Genomic DNA, 16,595 nt, shown 5'->3' with positions numbered 1-16,595 from the left:
GTGGATGTTGGTGTATTTTTTTAAAGATTGCTATTTATTACGATACAATGCTCTTGGAAAACTTACAGCTCTCCTTGTCCTACACAGGTGTAAGGAGAGATTTTTTTTTTTAAGGTGTACTGAGATTGGTGTATGTACATGCTTTTGTCATAGGTAGGTAGTCTTTAGAAAGTGATTCTGTTGTCTTGGTGGGGGTGAATGTAAGTTGTCGTGACTATCACATCTTAAAAGTTGTGTAGTCTTTCTCCTATGCAAAGGCTGTGAGTGAGGCTCCCGAACAAATGACTGAAAAGGAGAAAATGAAATTCACAAAAGATAGAGTTTTATTGTGTGTTTTGTATTATTTTTAAATTTGTAAACACACACACACACACACACACACACACACACACACACACACACACACCCAAAACAGAAGCCAGATAGAACACTTTTGGAGCTTGAGGACCTCATGGTATTTGATTGGCACTGCATATTTCTTGAATAGGTGGTTACTTGGAAGAGAATCTCAATATCTCTCTCTCTCTCTCTTCTCTCCCTCTCCCCGCCCTCTCTGTGTGTGTGTGAAAGAGTAATTCCAACTAAAGTAACTGCCCAGAAGTTGGAAGAGAAAATAGAGATTTAAATAGTTAAAATGTTTGTGCTAGATAGTGCCATTCTCTGAGAGGGGTGTGAGGACTGTAGACAGGTAGACCGGAAGCATGTAGGCTGTCCTCTTGTGTCAGGTTTTCCTGGTTGATGTGGGAGTGGCAGCCGTCAGCCCGAGTTTAGTCCACAGTTACAGGGAGAGTGACTGACAAGAAGCATGTCACATGACGACCCCATGAAAACGTGGGCAGTACCTTGATTAGTGAGAGTAAGTTCTAGGCCTTCTGGTCTACCAGGCTCAGGTTTCCGCTTTTCTCTTCCTCTCCCCTCAGCCTGCTCCAGCTGAGCCCCAGAGCTACCAGCTCTCCACGCTCAGCATGCCCCTTCATGCTCCCTCCGCAGGTTTTTCTCTTGCTTCTCATGGGAGGGAGACCATCTTTGGCATCCTTCTTGTTCAGCCCACTAATTTATCTTCCTCATGCTAACCAGCCCACAAAGCAATGTACTTGGAAACAGTGTCCAAAATGCCACCTGCTTTAAACACTAAGTGCTCTTCACGTACCCCTGAAAATATTTGATGTTCACTTGATAGAAATACACTGAATGCCTCCTCTGAGCTTGATAGTATCCGAATTATCCTAGTTTGGGCATTTGCACCCAAAGGACTGTATTTAAGTAGATACTTTGTAAGAAAATAAAGCCTAGTTACTGTACCCCCACCCTTTATTTTAGGTATAGTAGAGGGGAGCAATAGCTGTTCAGAAAGAATTCTTTAACCCACAAAGTACCCATGAGCTCATGTTGACTTTCCCTAACTATCTTCAAACACAGTCTGACAACAGAAAAATCCATCCTATAAATTGCAGGCAAGAGGGGAGCTGGAGAGAGGGCTCCCTGGTTAAGAGCACTTACTGCTCTTCCAGGGGACCCAGGTTCTGTTTCTAACACCCCAGTCAGGTGGCTCACAACTGCCTTTAACTCCAGGGATTCTAACACCCTCTTCTAGCCCCCGAGGGTACCCACAGACATGGCATACACACATTCATGCCTGTAAATAAAGTAAAAATAAAAATATAGACAAGTAAGGTCTGATTCATAGTTTATGCAAAATGCTGGGATCTCTGAGTTCTATATTTTGGCAGTGTTTCTGGTTGCTTGTCTTCTTGGAAAAAAATAAATGTGGAGTAGTTGTTGAAAGAATTTCCCTTTATTCCTTTAAAAAAATAATTTGTTTTTATTTTATGTGTATGGGTGTTTTGCCTGCGTGTGTCAATGTATACAACACATGCGTCTGATGCCCACAGAAACCAGAGGAGGGTGTCATATCCCTTGGCACTAGAGTTAAAGATGGTTATGAGCCAATGTATGGGTGCTGGGAATTGAATCTGGGTCATCTGCAAGAGTTGCAAGCACGCTTAACTACTAAGCTATCTCTCTAGTGCTTGGAAGTATTTTCTAGTGGCATATTTTAAGAGTGACCAGTTGTCTCATTAATCATGCTGATAAAAGATCCCAGGAAAATCTTGATAACTCTGATTGTGTTATGTTGTATTGAGAGATCTTATGATTTGTTAACAGATCTTAAACACATATTCTAAATCTCACCTAATGTATGACATCTTTTCTATGATAAATACTGTGTTTGAGGGGGCATCTTTTATGAAATTAATTAGGGAGAATCTTTTAAAAATCAAATGGTTTAGTGTATTTGGTCTCTTTTGTTTTGTAATTGCTTAACACAATCTGGATTAAAAAATGCGATTTAAAAAAAAAAATACCCCAGAGCCGGGCAGCAGTGGCACACGCCTTTGATCCCAGCACTCGGGAGGCAGAACCAGGCCAATCTCTGTGAGCTCGAGGTCAGCCTGGTGGTCTACAGAGCGAGATCCAGGACAGGCACCAAAACTACACAGAGAAACTCTGTCTCGAAAAAACAAAAACAAAAACAAAACAAACTCCCTAGAAATTCCACATATTATTAAATCATTAAAAAGGAGTATTCATTCACTAGCCATGTACTGGGTATCTAGGGTAAGCACTACGTTGTTGTAGGTACTGGGAACAGGGCATGCACGTCTTCTTCCTTGTGGGGTTTCTGTTTAGCAGATTAGACAGGCAGTAAGCTGTAAACGTGAGCACGCACACACATTCAGAGAGTGAAGCCCAGCATTGTCTTGGGTGGGCTGAGTGGGTTCCCCCGGGGGGTATGGCTTTTCACTTGTGATCTACAGAATGACAAGGGGCCAGTCCTTGAAAAGTCCACCCCAGAAGTTTCCCTGGCCAAGAGCAAAATCAAAATCACAAAGACCCTGCCTGAGTTCAGAAAAAGCTTGGCAGGATCTAAGAACAGGGGGTTGTGAACCTGTAATGGGCAAGGAGGTGTGAGTAAATGGGGCTTTATCCCACAGAGGCAGTTAGGTGGGTCCAAACTGCGGAGCCTTGGAGAACTTGTAAGGAATCAGGTTTCTCTTGGAGTGTAAAAGGCAGTGCTGTGGGGTTTTGAGCAGGGCAGTGGCGTGATTTACGATTTCTTAGGGGATCCTTGGTTGCTCTGGAGAAAGGGGCTGTTAAAACCCAAGGAAGAAAAGCTGAGCGCCATGAAGCTAATATAACAGGCCAGGTGAGAGGTGATGGTCGTCTGCAGCAGAGATGGGAAGATGGGACCTCATGGTGCTCATGGTGCTCGCTGCAGGCAGAGTTCGGGGACAGAGCCAAGGACGTGCTGGGGCAGACAGTGTGGACTGATGTGGGAACGGACGAGGAGTGGGAAGTAATCGCTCTTAATGCAGAATGGGTCGGCATGGAGACTGATATCTTGAACATCCACCCCCCTCTCCATTTTGTTCTGGAGCCTGCATTAAAAGTTACTGTGCGTAGTCCTGGTTATAGGGAAATGCGCTCTTGGCAAAAAAAAATAGCCCAGGCACGCTCACAGTGTCTGCCTCTCACCGTGGGCGCAGTGAATGAAAAGAAATCCGTCACGGACATGACAGAAGCGGACCTTCATGCAGAAGGAGAGGCACCAACTAGTTGTTTTGCTAATTGGCATCCGTGTCGAGAAGTCTTTTGTAATCTATGCAGGATCACCAAGTATTCCAACCTACATCGAAAGCAATTACATTTAGTGTCTCCGTGTCTTGGTCCTCTGAGAAGTTTTTGGTATGAGAGGACACTTTTTGAAGGTGTTAACTTCCTAAGTGGTGTGTGAACTCCAGAGGTCTCCGAATCTGCTTTGGTTTTTCCCTTTGGTGGCAGACCCCACCCTCCTCTCCCCTGGCTGTTAAAGTCACTCCAGGAGACGTGGAGGTCCAAGGTGGCTAGAGTAGCCACTCTGTCAGAAAGCAAGCCAGCTTCAGACCTCTCAAGTCAGCCAGAAAGAGTCTGAAGGCCTCTGGCTGGGCTCCACTGCTCAGGTGGGGGGGAAGGGTTAATACGGGGAGTGCCCATCCCCCACCCGAGCTTTGTCCTATCAGCTCAAGTTCTTCTGCTGTGCATCAGACTTTTGAGTAAGATTTTGTTAGAAAAATGTGTATATCCTTTAAAAAAAAAAAAAAAAGCTTCAGTACGCTGCTGTATACTTGCCCACTCACATAATCCCAACACACAGTTCTTCAGTGTGAAGTGAGCACCTCCCTACACAATGCACAAAACCAGCTTTCTTAGTAACCGCTGTAAATCCCATGTGTTCCTTTCCAACTGCTGCTCCTCCACCAGATAGTATGAAAATTTTTCAGAGGGCTCTGCCTCAGGAGAGTCTCAGAGTTTGCAGGACCTACCTTTGATGTGTTCCTAGTTTCCGCTGATTTTTTTTTTTTTTTCCTAATCTCCTTGGACCTTTCTGAATTTGAATTTGATCCATTAGCCGTATCAGCTACTCCTCACATATCCACCTGAAGTTGTAACAGAGCTGATGGGGTCCCCGAGTGATGCAGTCGTCGGGGAGAGGGGTACTGAACTGAACCGGGCTCCAGCAGGGGGTGCAAGCCCCAGGTCTTGGCCACTGGATTTCTGCTGCTCTGTCTCATACACCAGCTGGACTTATTCCAACACTCAGGGAACTCCAGCTCTGCTGCCTAATTTCATTCATTACGGCATTTCAAAGTGGGGTTCAAGTTCTTTCCTTAGGGTCCTCTGTACCTGTCTACAACCTAGGAGATGTATCTAAGCGCAGCTCTAAGTGCCCTGACAGCAGGGGCCTGAGCTGCCTCAGAGCACCCAGACATCTTCTGGAGAGAGTATCGATTAAAGTTGCAGGCGGACTGGAGCCTTGTCTTTGGCCAGCCGTGTTAGCTTATTATATGAGAAAGCATGCTTAAGAAACAATAAAACAATACAAAGGGGGGGGGTGCTGCAGAGATGGCTCAGCCATTAAGACCATATATTGGTCTTCCAGCAGATCTGAGTTCAGTTTCCAGCACCTACATTGGGTGGCCTGTAACTCCAGTTCCAGAAATTCAGTGCCCTCTTCTGGCCTCTGTGGGCATTGCACTCACATGCATGCACACACACACACACACACACACACACACGCACACGCACACGCACATGCACATGCACACGCACATGCACACACACACAATAATACATAATATGCATATATTACATATTATGTACATTTTTGTACATAAAATTTAAAAAAAGAAATAGGAGATTTTATGTAAATATGATCAGTAAAGAAAATCTACTCTGCTGATTGTTTTCACCCTTATTATAGAACTTCTCTTAAAGTAAACTCTTACAGAACCCCTAAGTATAACTCAGGTGGCACTTGGTCATCAGGAGCAGACACCTTACCCCTCCGCTCTCCTAGTCTCTTCCTCTTCTGGGGCTACCCCCACCCCAGAAATGTCTAGGAAATTCGGGGAATCCTTGGGAGCCAGCTGGAACATCTTCAAACTGTAAAGATTTCAGAAATAGAGAGAGGTCTTTGTGTTACTGGCTGACACTTAGTGAATCCACCCCTCTTACCCTTCAACGCTAGGTTTTCAGCCTCCCAGTGTCCATCATCCCTTAGAGCAGGTAAATACATACAGGAGGTCATGGTCTCGATCCCACTACAATCTGCCCTGTCTTCTTCAGGTGATCATCTCAGGGCCACCACACCACACCTTTGTGAGATTCACACCTGCTTTATCCAGTCTTGAAATTCCTCCCACAGCTCGCTGCTCCTCCTTCGATGAAAGCCTTGAGCACTTAGCTGTGGCCTCACGGTTGTCCCGACAGAGCTGTACCCCTTCTTTACAGCTTCCCAGAAAAATACTTGCTTGTAGCTCCCATCACCCCTCCCCCTCCCCAATTCATCCTCATCTCCTCGCCACCAGTCACCATCCTGCCCCTTGACACCAGATTCTGATCTCAAAGCCTTAGAGAAGCCCTCTGGTCCCCTGCTTCTGAGTCCCTCTGTCACTATATACCACTGTCAGGTATATATACATTCTATGTTATATACTATGTTATATACCACTATATACCACTGTCAGGTATATCTACTGCTGTCCTGTATCCTCCTCTAAGCCTACTGTTCCGTCATCTGCTGTGCACTCGCCACGTAACACCGTGACCTTGACCTCTGTGTCTGTCTCCTCCACTTAAATAAAGCTGCTCAGAGGCAAAGTCAGTTGTGGAAGGGATGCCTCTCTTTCTGCATGACCCCCAATTCCTCTGGCAGATGCCCACCACATAAAGACCCTCAACATTTGAATGAACGAATGAATCACCATTACTCACCACAAATGCATTTTTTTTTGAAGTGTGAACAGTGTTTGTTTCCATAAATCATCTCCATGCTAATAAAAGCAGAAATGACTTTTTTCAAAGCCTCATTTGTTACAAGACATTAGTCCTCTCACTCTTCAAATGAGATCTCAGGTTTTTAAGGAGAATTTTGCTTGTTGAGATTATCGGAGCTTCCACTGTGCGTGGAAGTCTCCCCCTCCACCCCCAAGTGGAATCCTCTGTGATCTCAACAAGTTTCAGTGTTCAAAGCGGATTGACTTCATAATGCGAGGAAGAGAGGATGGTCCTGAGGGGGCGTGCCTGGTGAAGGCATGTGTGTGTGTGTGTGTGTGTGTGTGTGTTGTGTGTGTGTGTGTTGTGTGAGAGAGAGAGAGAGAGAGAGGAGAGAGAAAGAGAGAGAGAGGAGAGAGAGAGAGAGAGAGAGAGAGAGAGAGAGAGACGCATGGTGGGGTGTCTTAATAAACCGCTCACTTGACAATTGTCTCCCCACAGGTGATGTGTCACCAATCAGTATGTCCCCCATCAGTCAATCTCAGTTTATTCCACTCGGGGAAATCCTTTGCTTGGCCATCTCGGCGATGAACTCTGCAAGAAAGCCTGTCACCCAAGAAGCGTTGATGGAACACCTGACGACATGTTTCCCAGGTAACGAGGAAGAATGGCGCTCTTTCCAAAGGGCTATGGGATGTGGATGTGGGGTGTGGGCTCCAGGGCTTTAAAGGAGCACGAAGGCAAAAAAAAATCTTCACTCAAACTGACCAGACCTTTCCTTCTATGACTTAAAATAATAGCAATAACAATGTCACTCCTTTAGGCACAGTACTTTTTATTTATTCTTAATTACTTTTATTTTTGATATCATACTTTTTAACTTGGCGCTTAGGAGGAAAAAAAAAATTGAGCCAACATCATAAGAAATTGGCAAAAATGACCAAGATGCTGCTCATCCATTGCAGTTCAGTCTTCCTTAACTATATAAACCTGGGGTTCATCAGAAACATCTGGAACATTTAGTCCCAAGAGTTCACCTACAGAAATGATGTCTAAAATGAATATGCCCTGCATGTTTTCAGTATGATCTGATGAGCCTTAATAAAATGTTCCTTCATGAATTGAGATTTCATTTTTAAAAAGAAAAAAATATTTTTTTTCCTTAAATATTACAAAATGAAGACAGTAGGTATGGCTGCAGTGTGGACGGTTGTTGATGGTTCCAGTGGACCGAGTTGTTTGGAGTGGTATATACTACACATGCATGCTCCATTACAAGGGAGGTACCTCATTATTCCCATCTGGTGTGGTGCCCCTTGCCAGGGAGGCCAAGTCTAATGTTACAAGAGAATTTCAAAATCCCATTTGCCATGAAATCTCTAAATTTCCTTAGGTACAGGCAGGGTTCTATGCGTGCTCATTTTAACATGTATGAATAGATGGGCGGTGTGCACCTTACTGGGCTGCCGGTTTTGCTGCTTGGTGAATACTGTGCCCCTTTCTAGGCTGCAATAGAAATCGCATTAAAAATAAACACGTGATCACTTGATGTTCATTCAGCTTTCAAAGAGACTTTAGTCATCTAAGCTGTTGGCGGAATCAGCTTTTGCTGCAAAAATACTGGGTGATAAGCAACCAGACAGACAGAGATATGCAACAATAAGCATTTACGTAGGTCCTGTGTCTGAGGGTGCCCCAGGAGTAGGCTGGGCCTTAGAAAGGTGGCCCTGCTCTGCCTAGACTGCATGTCTTTGGGGAAAAAAAAATCCTTGACCCTTTGGTCATATCTTATGCCCTAATAGTGTGTTGATGAAGCAGTCTTGACTGGGCCTGAGACCAAGGTAGAAAGTGTGTGTGAATGCTCACGTGTGCACGCATCTCTCATACACACACACACACACACACACACACACACACACACACACACACACACGGAAAGGATAGAAGAACCAACTCTATGAAGATTATTAACATGACCTACCATCCTCTGTCTCCATACGTTTCCTTTGGTCTCAAAGAAACTATGCATTTCCTTCCCCGTGCTTTGCCCTCCTTCCACCCCCCTTTTTCTTTTCTTTTCTTTTTTTTTCTTTCTTTCTTACATTTCCTGTTGGGTTATGGTTCTTTTTGTTTTTAGTTTTTCAAGACTAAAGGGTTTTTTTTCTGTGTAGACCTGGCTGTCCTGGAACTCATATGGACCAGGCTGGCCTCGAACTCACAGAGATCCACCTGCCTCTGCCTTCCGAGTGCTGGGATTAAAGGCGTGCGCCACCATGCTATCCCTCTCCTTTTTCAATTTCAGTGTTTTTATATTCTATATGCTATTCAAAGACCAGAATCAACCTACACTTGCATCCTATAAATTATCCTAAATGTAATAACATTTATTGTCCCCGAGCATTCCTCACTGTTTGGTCCCCCTTTCTAGCTGCCAGGCACACTGTCCCACTGGTAGCAAGAGACACAAATCCCCAGGTAAGAGGGGGCAATGATCTAGGCAAACACCACCCTCCGGTATAGGACAGCCCTTTTCCCCCGAAGTATACCTAGGCCACTGCTTCAGACATCCATCAGTCCAGCTGCTTTTAAAGTCTTCGTATTGTCAGTTATCCACGAGAAGCCACGTGACTTTCTCAGGAGTGGTTCCGTGCCTCCCATAACGATGAAATAAGAAAGAATGCAGAGCTGGTATGCAATCGTAAAATGCTAATCGCTGCTGAGCAAGAAGTTACAAGATCTTGTAGAAGAATGAATTGCTGACACTTTCGCCAGCTTCTATGGAAAAGAGGCACTAAGGAAGCTTTTCCATCTGTGTGGTGCTGATGACAATTGGTCAGACCCAGAAATCTGCAAAACCACTGTGCAGACTTTCCACAAGGGTGGGGCTTTACAAGGCATGCCCTACAGGCCTAGGAGCACCTGTCTTTGTGAATAAAGTTTTATTGGAGCACAGCCGTTCCTGACGTCTCTGTATTAGCGTTGGCTCCTTGGACTTCGTGGCAGAGTGGAGGAGTTGCCATGTAGGTCACATGACTCACAGAGCCTACAGTATTTACTAACTGGTTCTTCACAGAAAAACATGGGCAGCTCCTGGTTCAGGGTATGAAAATAATTATTTAAATTCTTCTTTAGTAACAGCTTTTGTTTTTTTGAGACACAGTCTTACTGTGTAGACCACCCTGGCCGTGAACTTTCTTGGACCATCCTGCCTCTACAGATGCACACCATTATGCCTGACTCAATAGCTGCAAATGTTTAACTAGTATTTCATAAAAAGGAGATTTCCTTCCCTTCCTTCTTTCCTTTCTCCTCCTCTTTTTATTTGTTGCTTTCCATCAGCTATATCATAACAAAACGTCATTGAGAATTTAAAATTGTTTCACTTCTCCTTGAAAAGTCCATTTTCAATGACGGTACCAGAAGGTGTTTTAATACCTTCTTCCATCTAAAGGTAAGACTACTCACTTCCTTTTGTACTTTACTATTTGAAAAAGAGATTTTGAAGTCTAACAAAGTATTATTAAAATATTTGAATTCTTATATTTGATGTGTGTTTTATAAATAAAAAGGATAATTTCAGATGTGACCTCTTATGATTTTGAACATCTAAATTCCAAAGGATAAAGTCTTCTAGTAAAAATGTACCCTGAAACAAATGATAGCATGAATCTTTTTAATATAAGTTGAACTTTGAAAATCAGCTCAACAAATTCTATGTACCATTTTCCATTACAGAATTGCATGTGCATGTGTGCCTGCAGCAGTGTGTGTGTGTGTGTATGTGTGTGTGTGAACTGTGTGTGTGTGTGTATGTGTGTATCTTGTAGACTCTGTGTGTGTGATGAGCTGTGGTGTGTGCATGTGTCTTGTAGACTGTGGTGGGCTGTGGTGTGGGTGTGTGTGTAGTGTGGGCTGTGTGGGTGAACTGTGTGTGTGTGCTTTGTGGACTCTGAATGTGATGGGCTGTATGTATGTGTATGGTATGGGCTGTGTATGGTGTGTGTGGTGTGTGTGCATGCGTGTGTGTGTGTGTGTGTGTGTGTGTGTGTGTGTGTGTGTGGTGTGAAAGACATGGCCCTGCTGGGGACTGAATCCAGGGCCTTGTGCATGCCAAACAAGTCTCTTACCACAGAACCACACCCTCAGCCTAAGAATATTTTTAAAGATCTTAAAATAATGCTTGTTTTTCATACTTCCAAAGAACTGCTCACCCATTCATCCAGGATGAGTGCTCAGTTACACTGGGTTAATCCATGTTAGAGTGGATCTTTCTGCAAGGAAGACCAGCTCACTTCAGACTTCAGGGACGTAGAGGACTGTGGGGCTGCATGTAGAGTTGGAGCTGGCTTCTGTATTAGCTGCAGATCTGTGTTCTCTATCTGACTACCCATTCAGTGTTCTTCATAAATAAAAATATATATATATAATGAAGCCCATTAAACCTTTCAGTCTAATGCTGGGCAAAAATCGTGTGCCTGTAGTCCCAGGTACTAATGAAGGTAATGGATAAAGATTGCTTGAGCCCACCAGTTCCAGACTAGTCTGAACAATGTACACAGGTCCTATCGCAAAATAAAAGTGCCCTTAATCCATCCAAACTGCTTAGCATAAAACGCACATATGTGTGCTCTCTATTCTGAGAATTAATCAGATTTGAAGGGTTAAAGCAAAATGTGGCTCCAAGAAGCACCATGTAGTCATGATATATCTTTAAATTCCTGACTTTGCTTTGGAAGATGTAACAGCATGGAAAAGGGAGAGGTCGAGTTTTGGCTTGATTAGAATACGGAGCTTAGCTTTGTTCTCGGCAAATCCTGATTCACGATGAACCTAGTGGTGTAGAATCTGGACATGGTGAAGTATGCAAGTGATCATCACTTTGTCAGGTTAACCCTCCAAGTGTCTGGTAAGCCTCGGGGTTAGATAGATGGTTAGAAATATCAGTCACTATATTAGGACTTAATGGTAGCCTAAATATCAATGTTTACAGCTTTTAGTTGAACCAGAAAAGCCAAGGTAGACGTGTGAAAATAGTTTGGATGGCAAGGGGAACATGCTTGTGGTTTCTGTTTTCAAAGTAAATGCTGTTCGTCTGGTGTAACTGAGAATCTCAGGTATGCAGAGCACAGATTCTTTCTTGTTCCTTCATTTGGGAAGAGCTAGAGACATTTTTCTTAATGGTAATTAGCATATATTGTGTTATGGTCATGGTTCTATATAAATCTATTAGTTTTCCAAGACCAGCAGTAATGATTACTCTTAATACAATTCATGGGCCAGAGGGGTGGCTTGGCGGTTGAGCATGCTCATTGCTCTTCTCAAAGACCCAAGTTAGGTCCTCAGCACACAAGTTGGGCTGCTCACAATCACCTGGTACTCTAGTCCCAGAGGATCCAAGCCCTGTGCAGGTACCCACACACATTTGGTGTACACACACACACACACACACACACACACACACACTTAAGAGAAAATAAAAAGAAGTATAACTTACCCTCCTTAAGTAACAGTCAAGGTAAATTAATCAATCATAAGGTTTTTTTTTTTTTTTTCATTTTAGAAAGGGTTTCTTTATATAGTCCAGCCTGATCAGAAACTACTGTGTAGCCCAGGCTGGCCCCGAACTCATCTCAATCCTCCTGATGAGTTCTGAGGTTACAGGCATGACCCATGACTCCCTGCTAGCTGTGGAGTTTTACAAATGGAACTTACCATATAAGATATGTAGGTTTGTTATTTGAGCATTGTGCTCACAACTTCGTCATCTGTGAGCACAGTGTGGCCATGTGTGCTCATCTTGGGAGTCTTAATCTGAATGGAATTTTCTGCTGTTTGACAGTAGCCTCTGGTTCTTAGTAGGATATAAAAAAAACTCTTTCAAGTTGCTTATCTCACGTGTAGCTATTTTTTCTTTGATGATGGCACCCAAGAATTGCATGGTTTGGAGTAATATCACGAATTCCATTAAAACGAGTTTCTATTTCGTACAAATAGCACAGAATTTAAAAACAAACTTTCTCATACCAGTCTTCAAATCATTCGTTTAAAAAAAAATCAGGGTACATTCATCAAAAGTGGAGCATTAAATTAAAGTATGCAACTTAAAAATTAACTGCATTTAGTCATATGCTGTGTGGGAGCCTCAGCACCTTGCTAAGCATGTCCTCCAAAGATGTGCATGCTGTATGCTACTCACAAGCTTCCTCCCCGCCCCCACCCTGAGAATACCTCTAGCTCTAATGTGTTAGACCCCACTTTCATTGTTTGGCAGGATCAAGGGCACACAGACTTCTGGGCTCACCCAGCTGTTCTAGTTCACTTGAAGGTAGTCTGGGCTTCCGTAGCTCCCAACCCAAGGTTGAGACTTCCAATGGCTAGTGTTTGTTGAGTACTTGCTCTCTGGCACACACTCTTGTGCAGGCACCAAAGTCGTGTACACTCCCATCAGCTCTATGAAACTAGATGCCTCAGAGGTTATGTTGCCAGCTGCCATAATGATACCATTGACTGAGAGTGTGGCAACAGTCCAGGGATATCAGCAAACGTGTAGTAGTGTACAGTTCCGGAAACCGGAAATCCTAAGTCAATATGCCGGCAGGGCTGTCTGTTCCCTTCTGAAGGCTGTGAGGGAAGACCCTGTCCCAAGCATCTCTCCTTGACTTGTGGATGGCCATCTTTGACCTGTGTCTTTTCACATTATCTTCTGTCCATGCCTCTCTCTGTGTCATTTTCCTCTTTTCAGAAGGACATTACTCCTAATGGATTATGACCCACTCTAATGACCCCATTTTAACTTGGCTATTCCTGCAAAGACCCTAGCTCCAAACAAAGGTCAGTTGGAGGGGAGGGGACAACTAGGGGAGTGAGCATTTTAAGGTGTGAATTTGGTGAGGAGGCATTAACTTCTTATTATAATTAAAACTTGTAAAAAGAAAATATTTATTTAGGTTCATAGTTGTAAAGGTTTCAGCCTGTAGTTAGATGGGTCCATGACTCTTAGGTCTATGGTGAGTTTACTTTCTGTGGTAAGATCTCAGCCCAGGAGCAAAAGAGAGAGGAAGCCCCTTTCAAGGGCTCCATTGACCTAAGACCACCCCCCATTAAATTTCACCTCCTAAAAGTACCACCAACTCCCAATAGCAATAAGCCAAGGGCCAAGCTTTTAACACATGAGTTTTAGGGAACATTCTAGATCTAATCTACAGTAGGGAATGAGGTAGGCAAAGAATGAACAATTCAACCAATAACTCCATCGTCAAAGATAGAGTGAGGCTTCCAATCCAACAGTCTGGCCTTGAAATCCAAGCTTTCATTCTCCACATTGTATTGCTTTGACCGTGACATGTGGAAATGCCATTTTTGTGGGTCGAGTATTGACAGTATTTATATTGATTTGATCGGTCCTGTTTCTGAATGATACCACTCAGATCCATTCTGTAAACATCACCACCCTTGATGTGCCTGGCACTGACAAATGGGGGCTCCCCAAGACATGAAATGTCTGTCGTCGTCATTGTCCTTGTTCAACTCATGTTGAGGCAGTCATAGGGGTGAGACTTTGTGGGTGCAGCTACAGGTCACTAAGGAATGCCAAGAATGGGAGAGATTATGTCTTCCAGGGAAGAACACCCAACTGTTTACCCAAGACCAAATGCCAGCCCTGAAAACATACGTGTGAGTAACATTATACAAACCGAGTGGCTTATATGAAGTGTGTGCAGACGCATCTACATACATTCATATAACAACTATTAATGAAAACAGAAGCCATGAACTTGAAAAAGAGCAAAGCATGGTATACAAGAAGGGCTTGGGGGGCAGAAAGGACAGGGAGGATGATGTAATTATATTATAACCTCAACGTAAAAAGAAGTTTAAAAAAGGACTAGTCAAATCTAGTTACCCCTTTATAAAATGTATAAAAATTAACTTTAAATAAACAGTCTTTAAAAAATTGAGTGTTGCCGGGCGGTGGTGGCGCACGCCTTTAATCCCAGCACTCGGGAGGCAGAGCCAGGCGGATCTCTGTGAGTTCGAGGCCAGCCTGGGCTACCAAGTGAGTTCCAGGAAAAGGCGCAAAGCTACACAGAGAAACCCTGTCTCGAAAAACCAAAAAAAAAAAAAAAAAATTGAGTGTATAATAAAGTAATTATATACACACACACATATGTGTGTAGTATTCTCTGATATTGAGGTAGCTGTGTTAACCTCACTTCTCTGGTGATCTTATTGAAAAACTTATTTTCCATGAATTTGTGTCATATAAATTTAAGTCCATAGGAAACTTTTCATCTTCCTGTCCTTTACCAAATAGTCTCTCTTTCCCGGTGTTCAAGAAAGGCTCTGTCGCAGTAACAGTCTAACTCTGTGTGACTTCCATCTCTCTCTGGCAGCAACTTTTCTGATGTGGTGTAAGGCATGGAACCCAAACAAGGTCCCAACACCCTCCTCCATGCCCAGTCCTAGCCCTGTTTTAACATCTTTTCACTCTCTAGGTGGGAACCTGCATAGGAGTCATCGGAGAAAACTAGGATTCATATTACCCATAACAAACACCTCTGAAGCCAGCTTGCATGCCATGGGGTGACACTTCAAATCTGGCAATGTTAATAGGACTCTGAAAATCAGGGGTGCAACAGCCTGTCCCGTCTTGTCTCACAAGCATCTCTGTTTCTCTCTTAGGTGTTCCAACCCCAAGCCAAGAAATTCTAAGGCATACCCTAAACACACTGGTCCGGGAGAGGAAAATCTACCCGACTCCAGATGGCTATTTCATTGTGACCCCACAGACTTACTTCATCACTCCTTCCCTCATAAGAACTAACAGTAAGTGGTACCACTTGGATGAGAGGGTACCTGACAGGTCTCAGTGTACCTCTCCACAACCCGGAACCATAACGCCCTCTGCCTCAGGCTGTGTCAGGGAAAGGACATTACCCAGAAAGCACTGCGACTCTTGCCACTGCTGCCGAGAAGACGTGCACAGCATGCATGTCTCCACTCTGCAGAGGAAAGCCGCCAAGGACTGCAAGGACCCCTACTGCCCTCCGCCGCCGCTCTGCCAGGTGCCGCCCACTGAAAAAAGCAAAAGCACTATCAATTTCTCTTACAAGACGGAAACGCTCTCAAAACCGAAAGACGGTGAGAAGCAGTCCAAAAAATTCGGCCTCAAGTTATTCCGGCTGAGCTTTAAGAAAGACAAGACCAAACAGCTGGCCAATTTCTCTGCCCAGTTTCCTCCCGAGGAGTGGCCCCTCCGGGACGAGGACACGCCGACCACCATCCCCCGGGAGGTGGAGATGGAGATCATACGGCGCATCAACCCGGACTTGACAGTGGAGAACGTCATGAGGCACACGGCACTGATGAAGAAACTTGAAGAAGAGAAGGCTCACCGGAGCAAAGCCGGGTCCTCGGCCCACCACAGTGGAAGGAGTAAAAAGAGCCGGACTCACCGCAAGTCCCACGGGAAGTCTCGGTCCCACAGCAAGACTCGAGTGTCGAAAGGAGATCCTTCCGATGGCTCACATCTGGATATCCCAGGGGAGAGGGAGTATGAATTCTGCGACCCTCTAACCAGGGCCCCCAGGGAGGGCTGCTTTATCATCGAACACAAAGGAGACAACTTCATCATGCACAGCAACACAAACGTGATCGAGTCCCATTTCCCCATGACGCCAGAATGGGATGTGTCGGGCGAACTGGCCAAAAGGAGAACGGAGATGCCCTTTCCCGAACCGTCCAGGGGAAGCTCCCACTCCAAAGTGCACCGAAGCCACAGCCATACCCAGGACCGGAGGTCCAGGAACGAGAGATCCAACAAGGCCAAGGAGAGATCCAGGTCGATGGATAACTCCAAAGGCCCTCTGGGCGCGTCTTCTCTCGGGACTCCGGAAGACCTGGCCGAAGGATGCAGCCAAGATGACCAGACCCCCAGCCAATCCTACATTGACGACAGTACTTTAAGGCCTGCGCCGACTATTGGTCATCAAAGGGCTCACATTTCCCCTGCCAGCTATAAAGAGGTGTGCATTCCAGAAATAGTTGGTGGCAGCAAGGAGCCTTCCAGTACATGTAGCCTTTTGGAGCCAGGCAAACCCCCCGAGAGTATGCCATCCTACGGGGAACTCAACCCCTGCCCGGCAAAAACAGCTGTGGATGACTATTTCCAGTGCAACACCTCTAGTGAGACTGTACTCACAGCACCGTCTCCTTTGGGGAAGAATAAAGAGGACCATGACACGTTGACCCTGGTGGAGGGGGTAAAAAAGCTGTCTCCA

The 16,595-nt window shown here is 44.6% G+C and overlaps 1 protein-coding gene across 1 annotated transcript in view; it reads left to right on the top strand.

Annotated features, from left to right (window-relative positions):
• Stox2 (storkhead box 2) overlaps positions 1-16,595 on the top strand; it is a 115,437-nt gene that overhangs the window by 86,601 nt on the left and 12,241 nt on the right. The window contains 2 exon segments of the mRNA XM_037211732.1: positions 6,817-6,969; positions 14,998-16,593. Coding sequence (XP_037067627.1) covers positions 6,817-6,969; positions 14,998-16,593 — 1,749 coding nt within the window.

Source organism: Peromyscus leucopus, chromosome 17 (assembly GCF_004664715.2).
Source record: "Peromyscus leucopus breed LL Stock chromosome 17, UCI_PerLeu_2.1, whole genome shotgun sequence".
Lineage (NCBI taxonomy): Eukaryota > Metazoa > Chordata > Mammalia > Rodentia > Cricetidae > Peromyscus > Peromyscus leucopus.
This window is presented reverse-complemented; position numbering and strand designations above follow the sequence as displayed.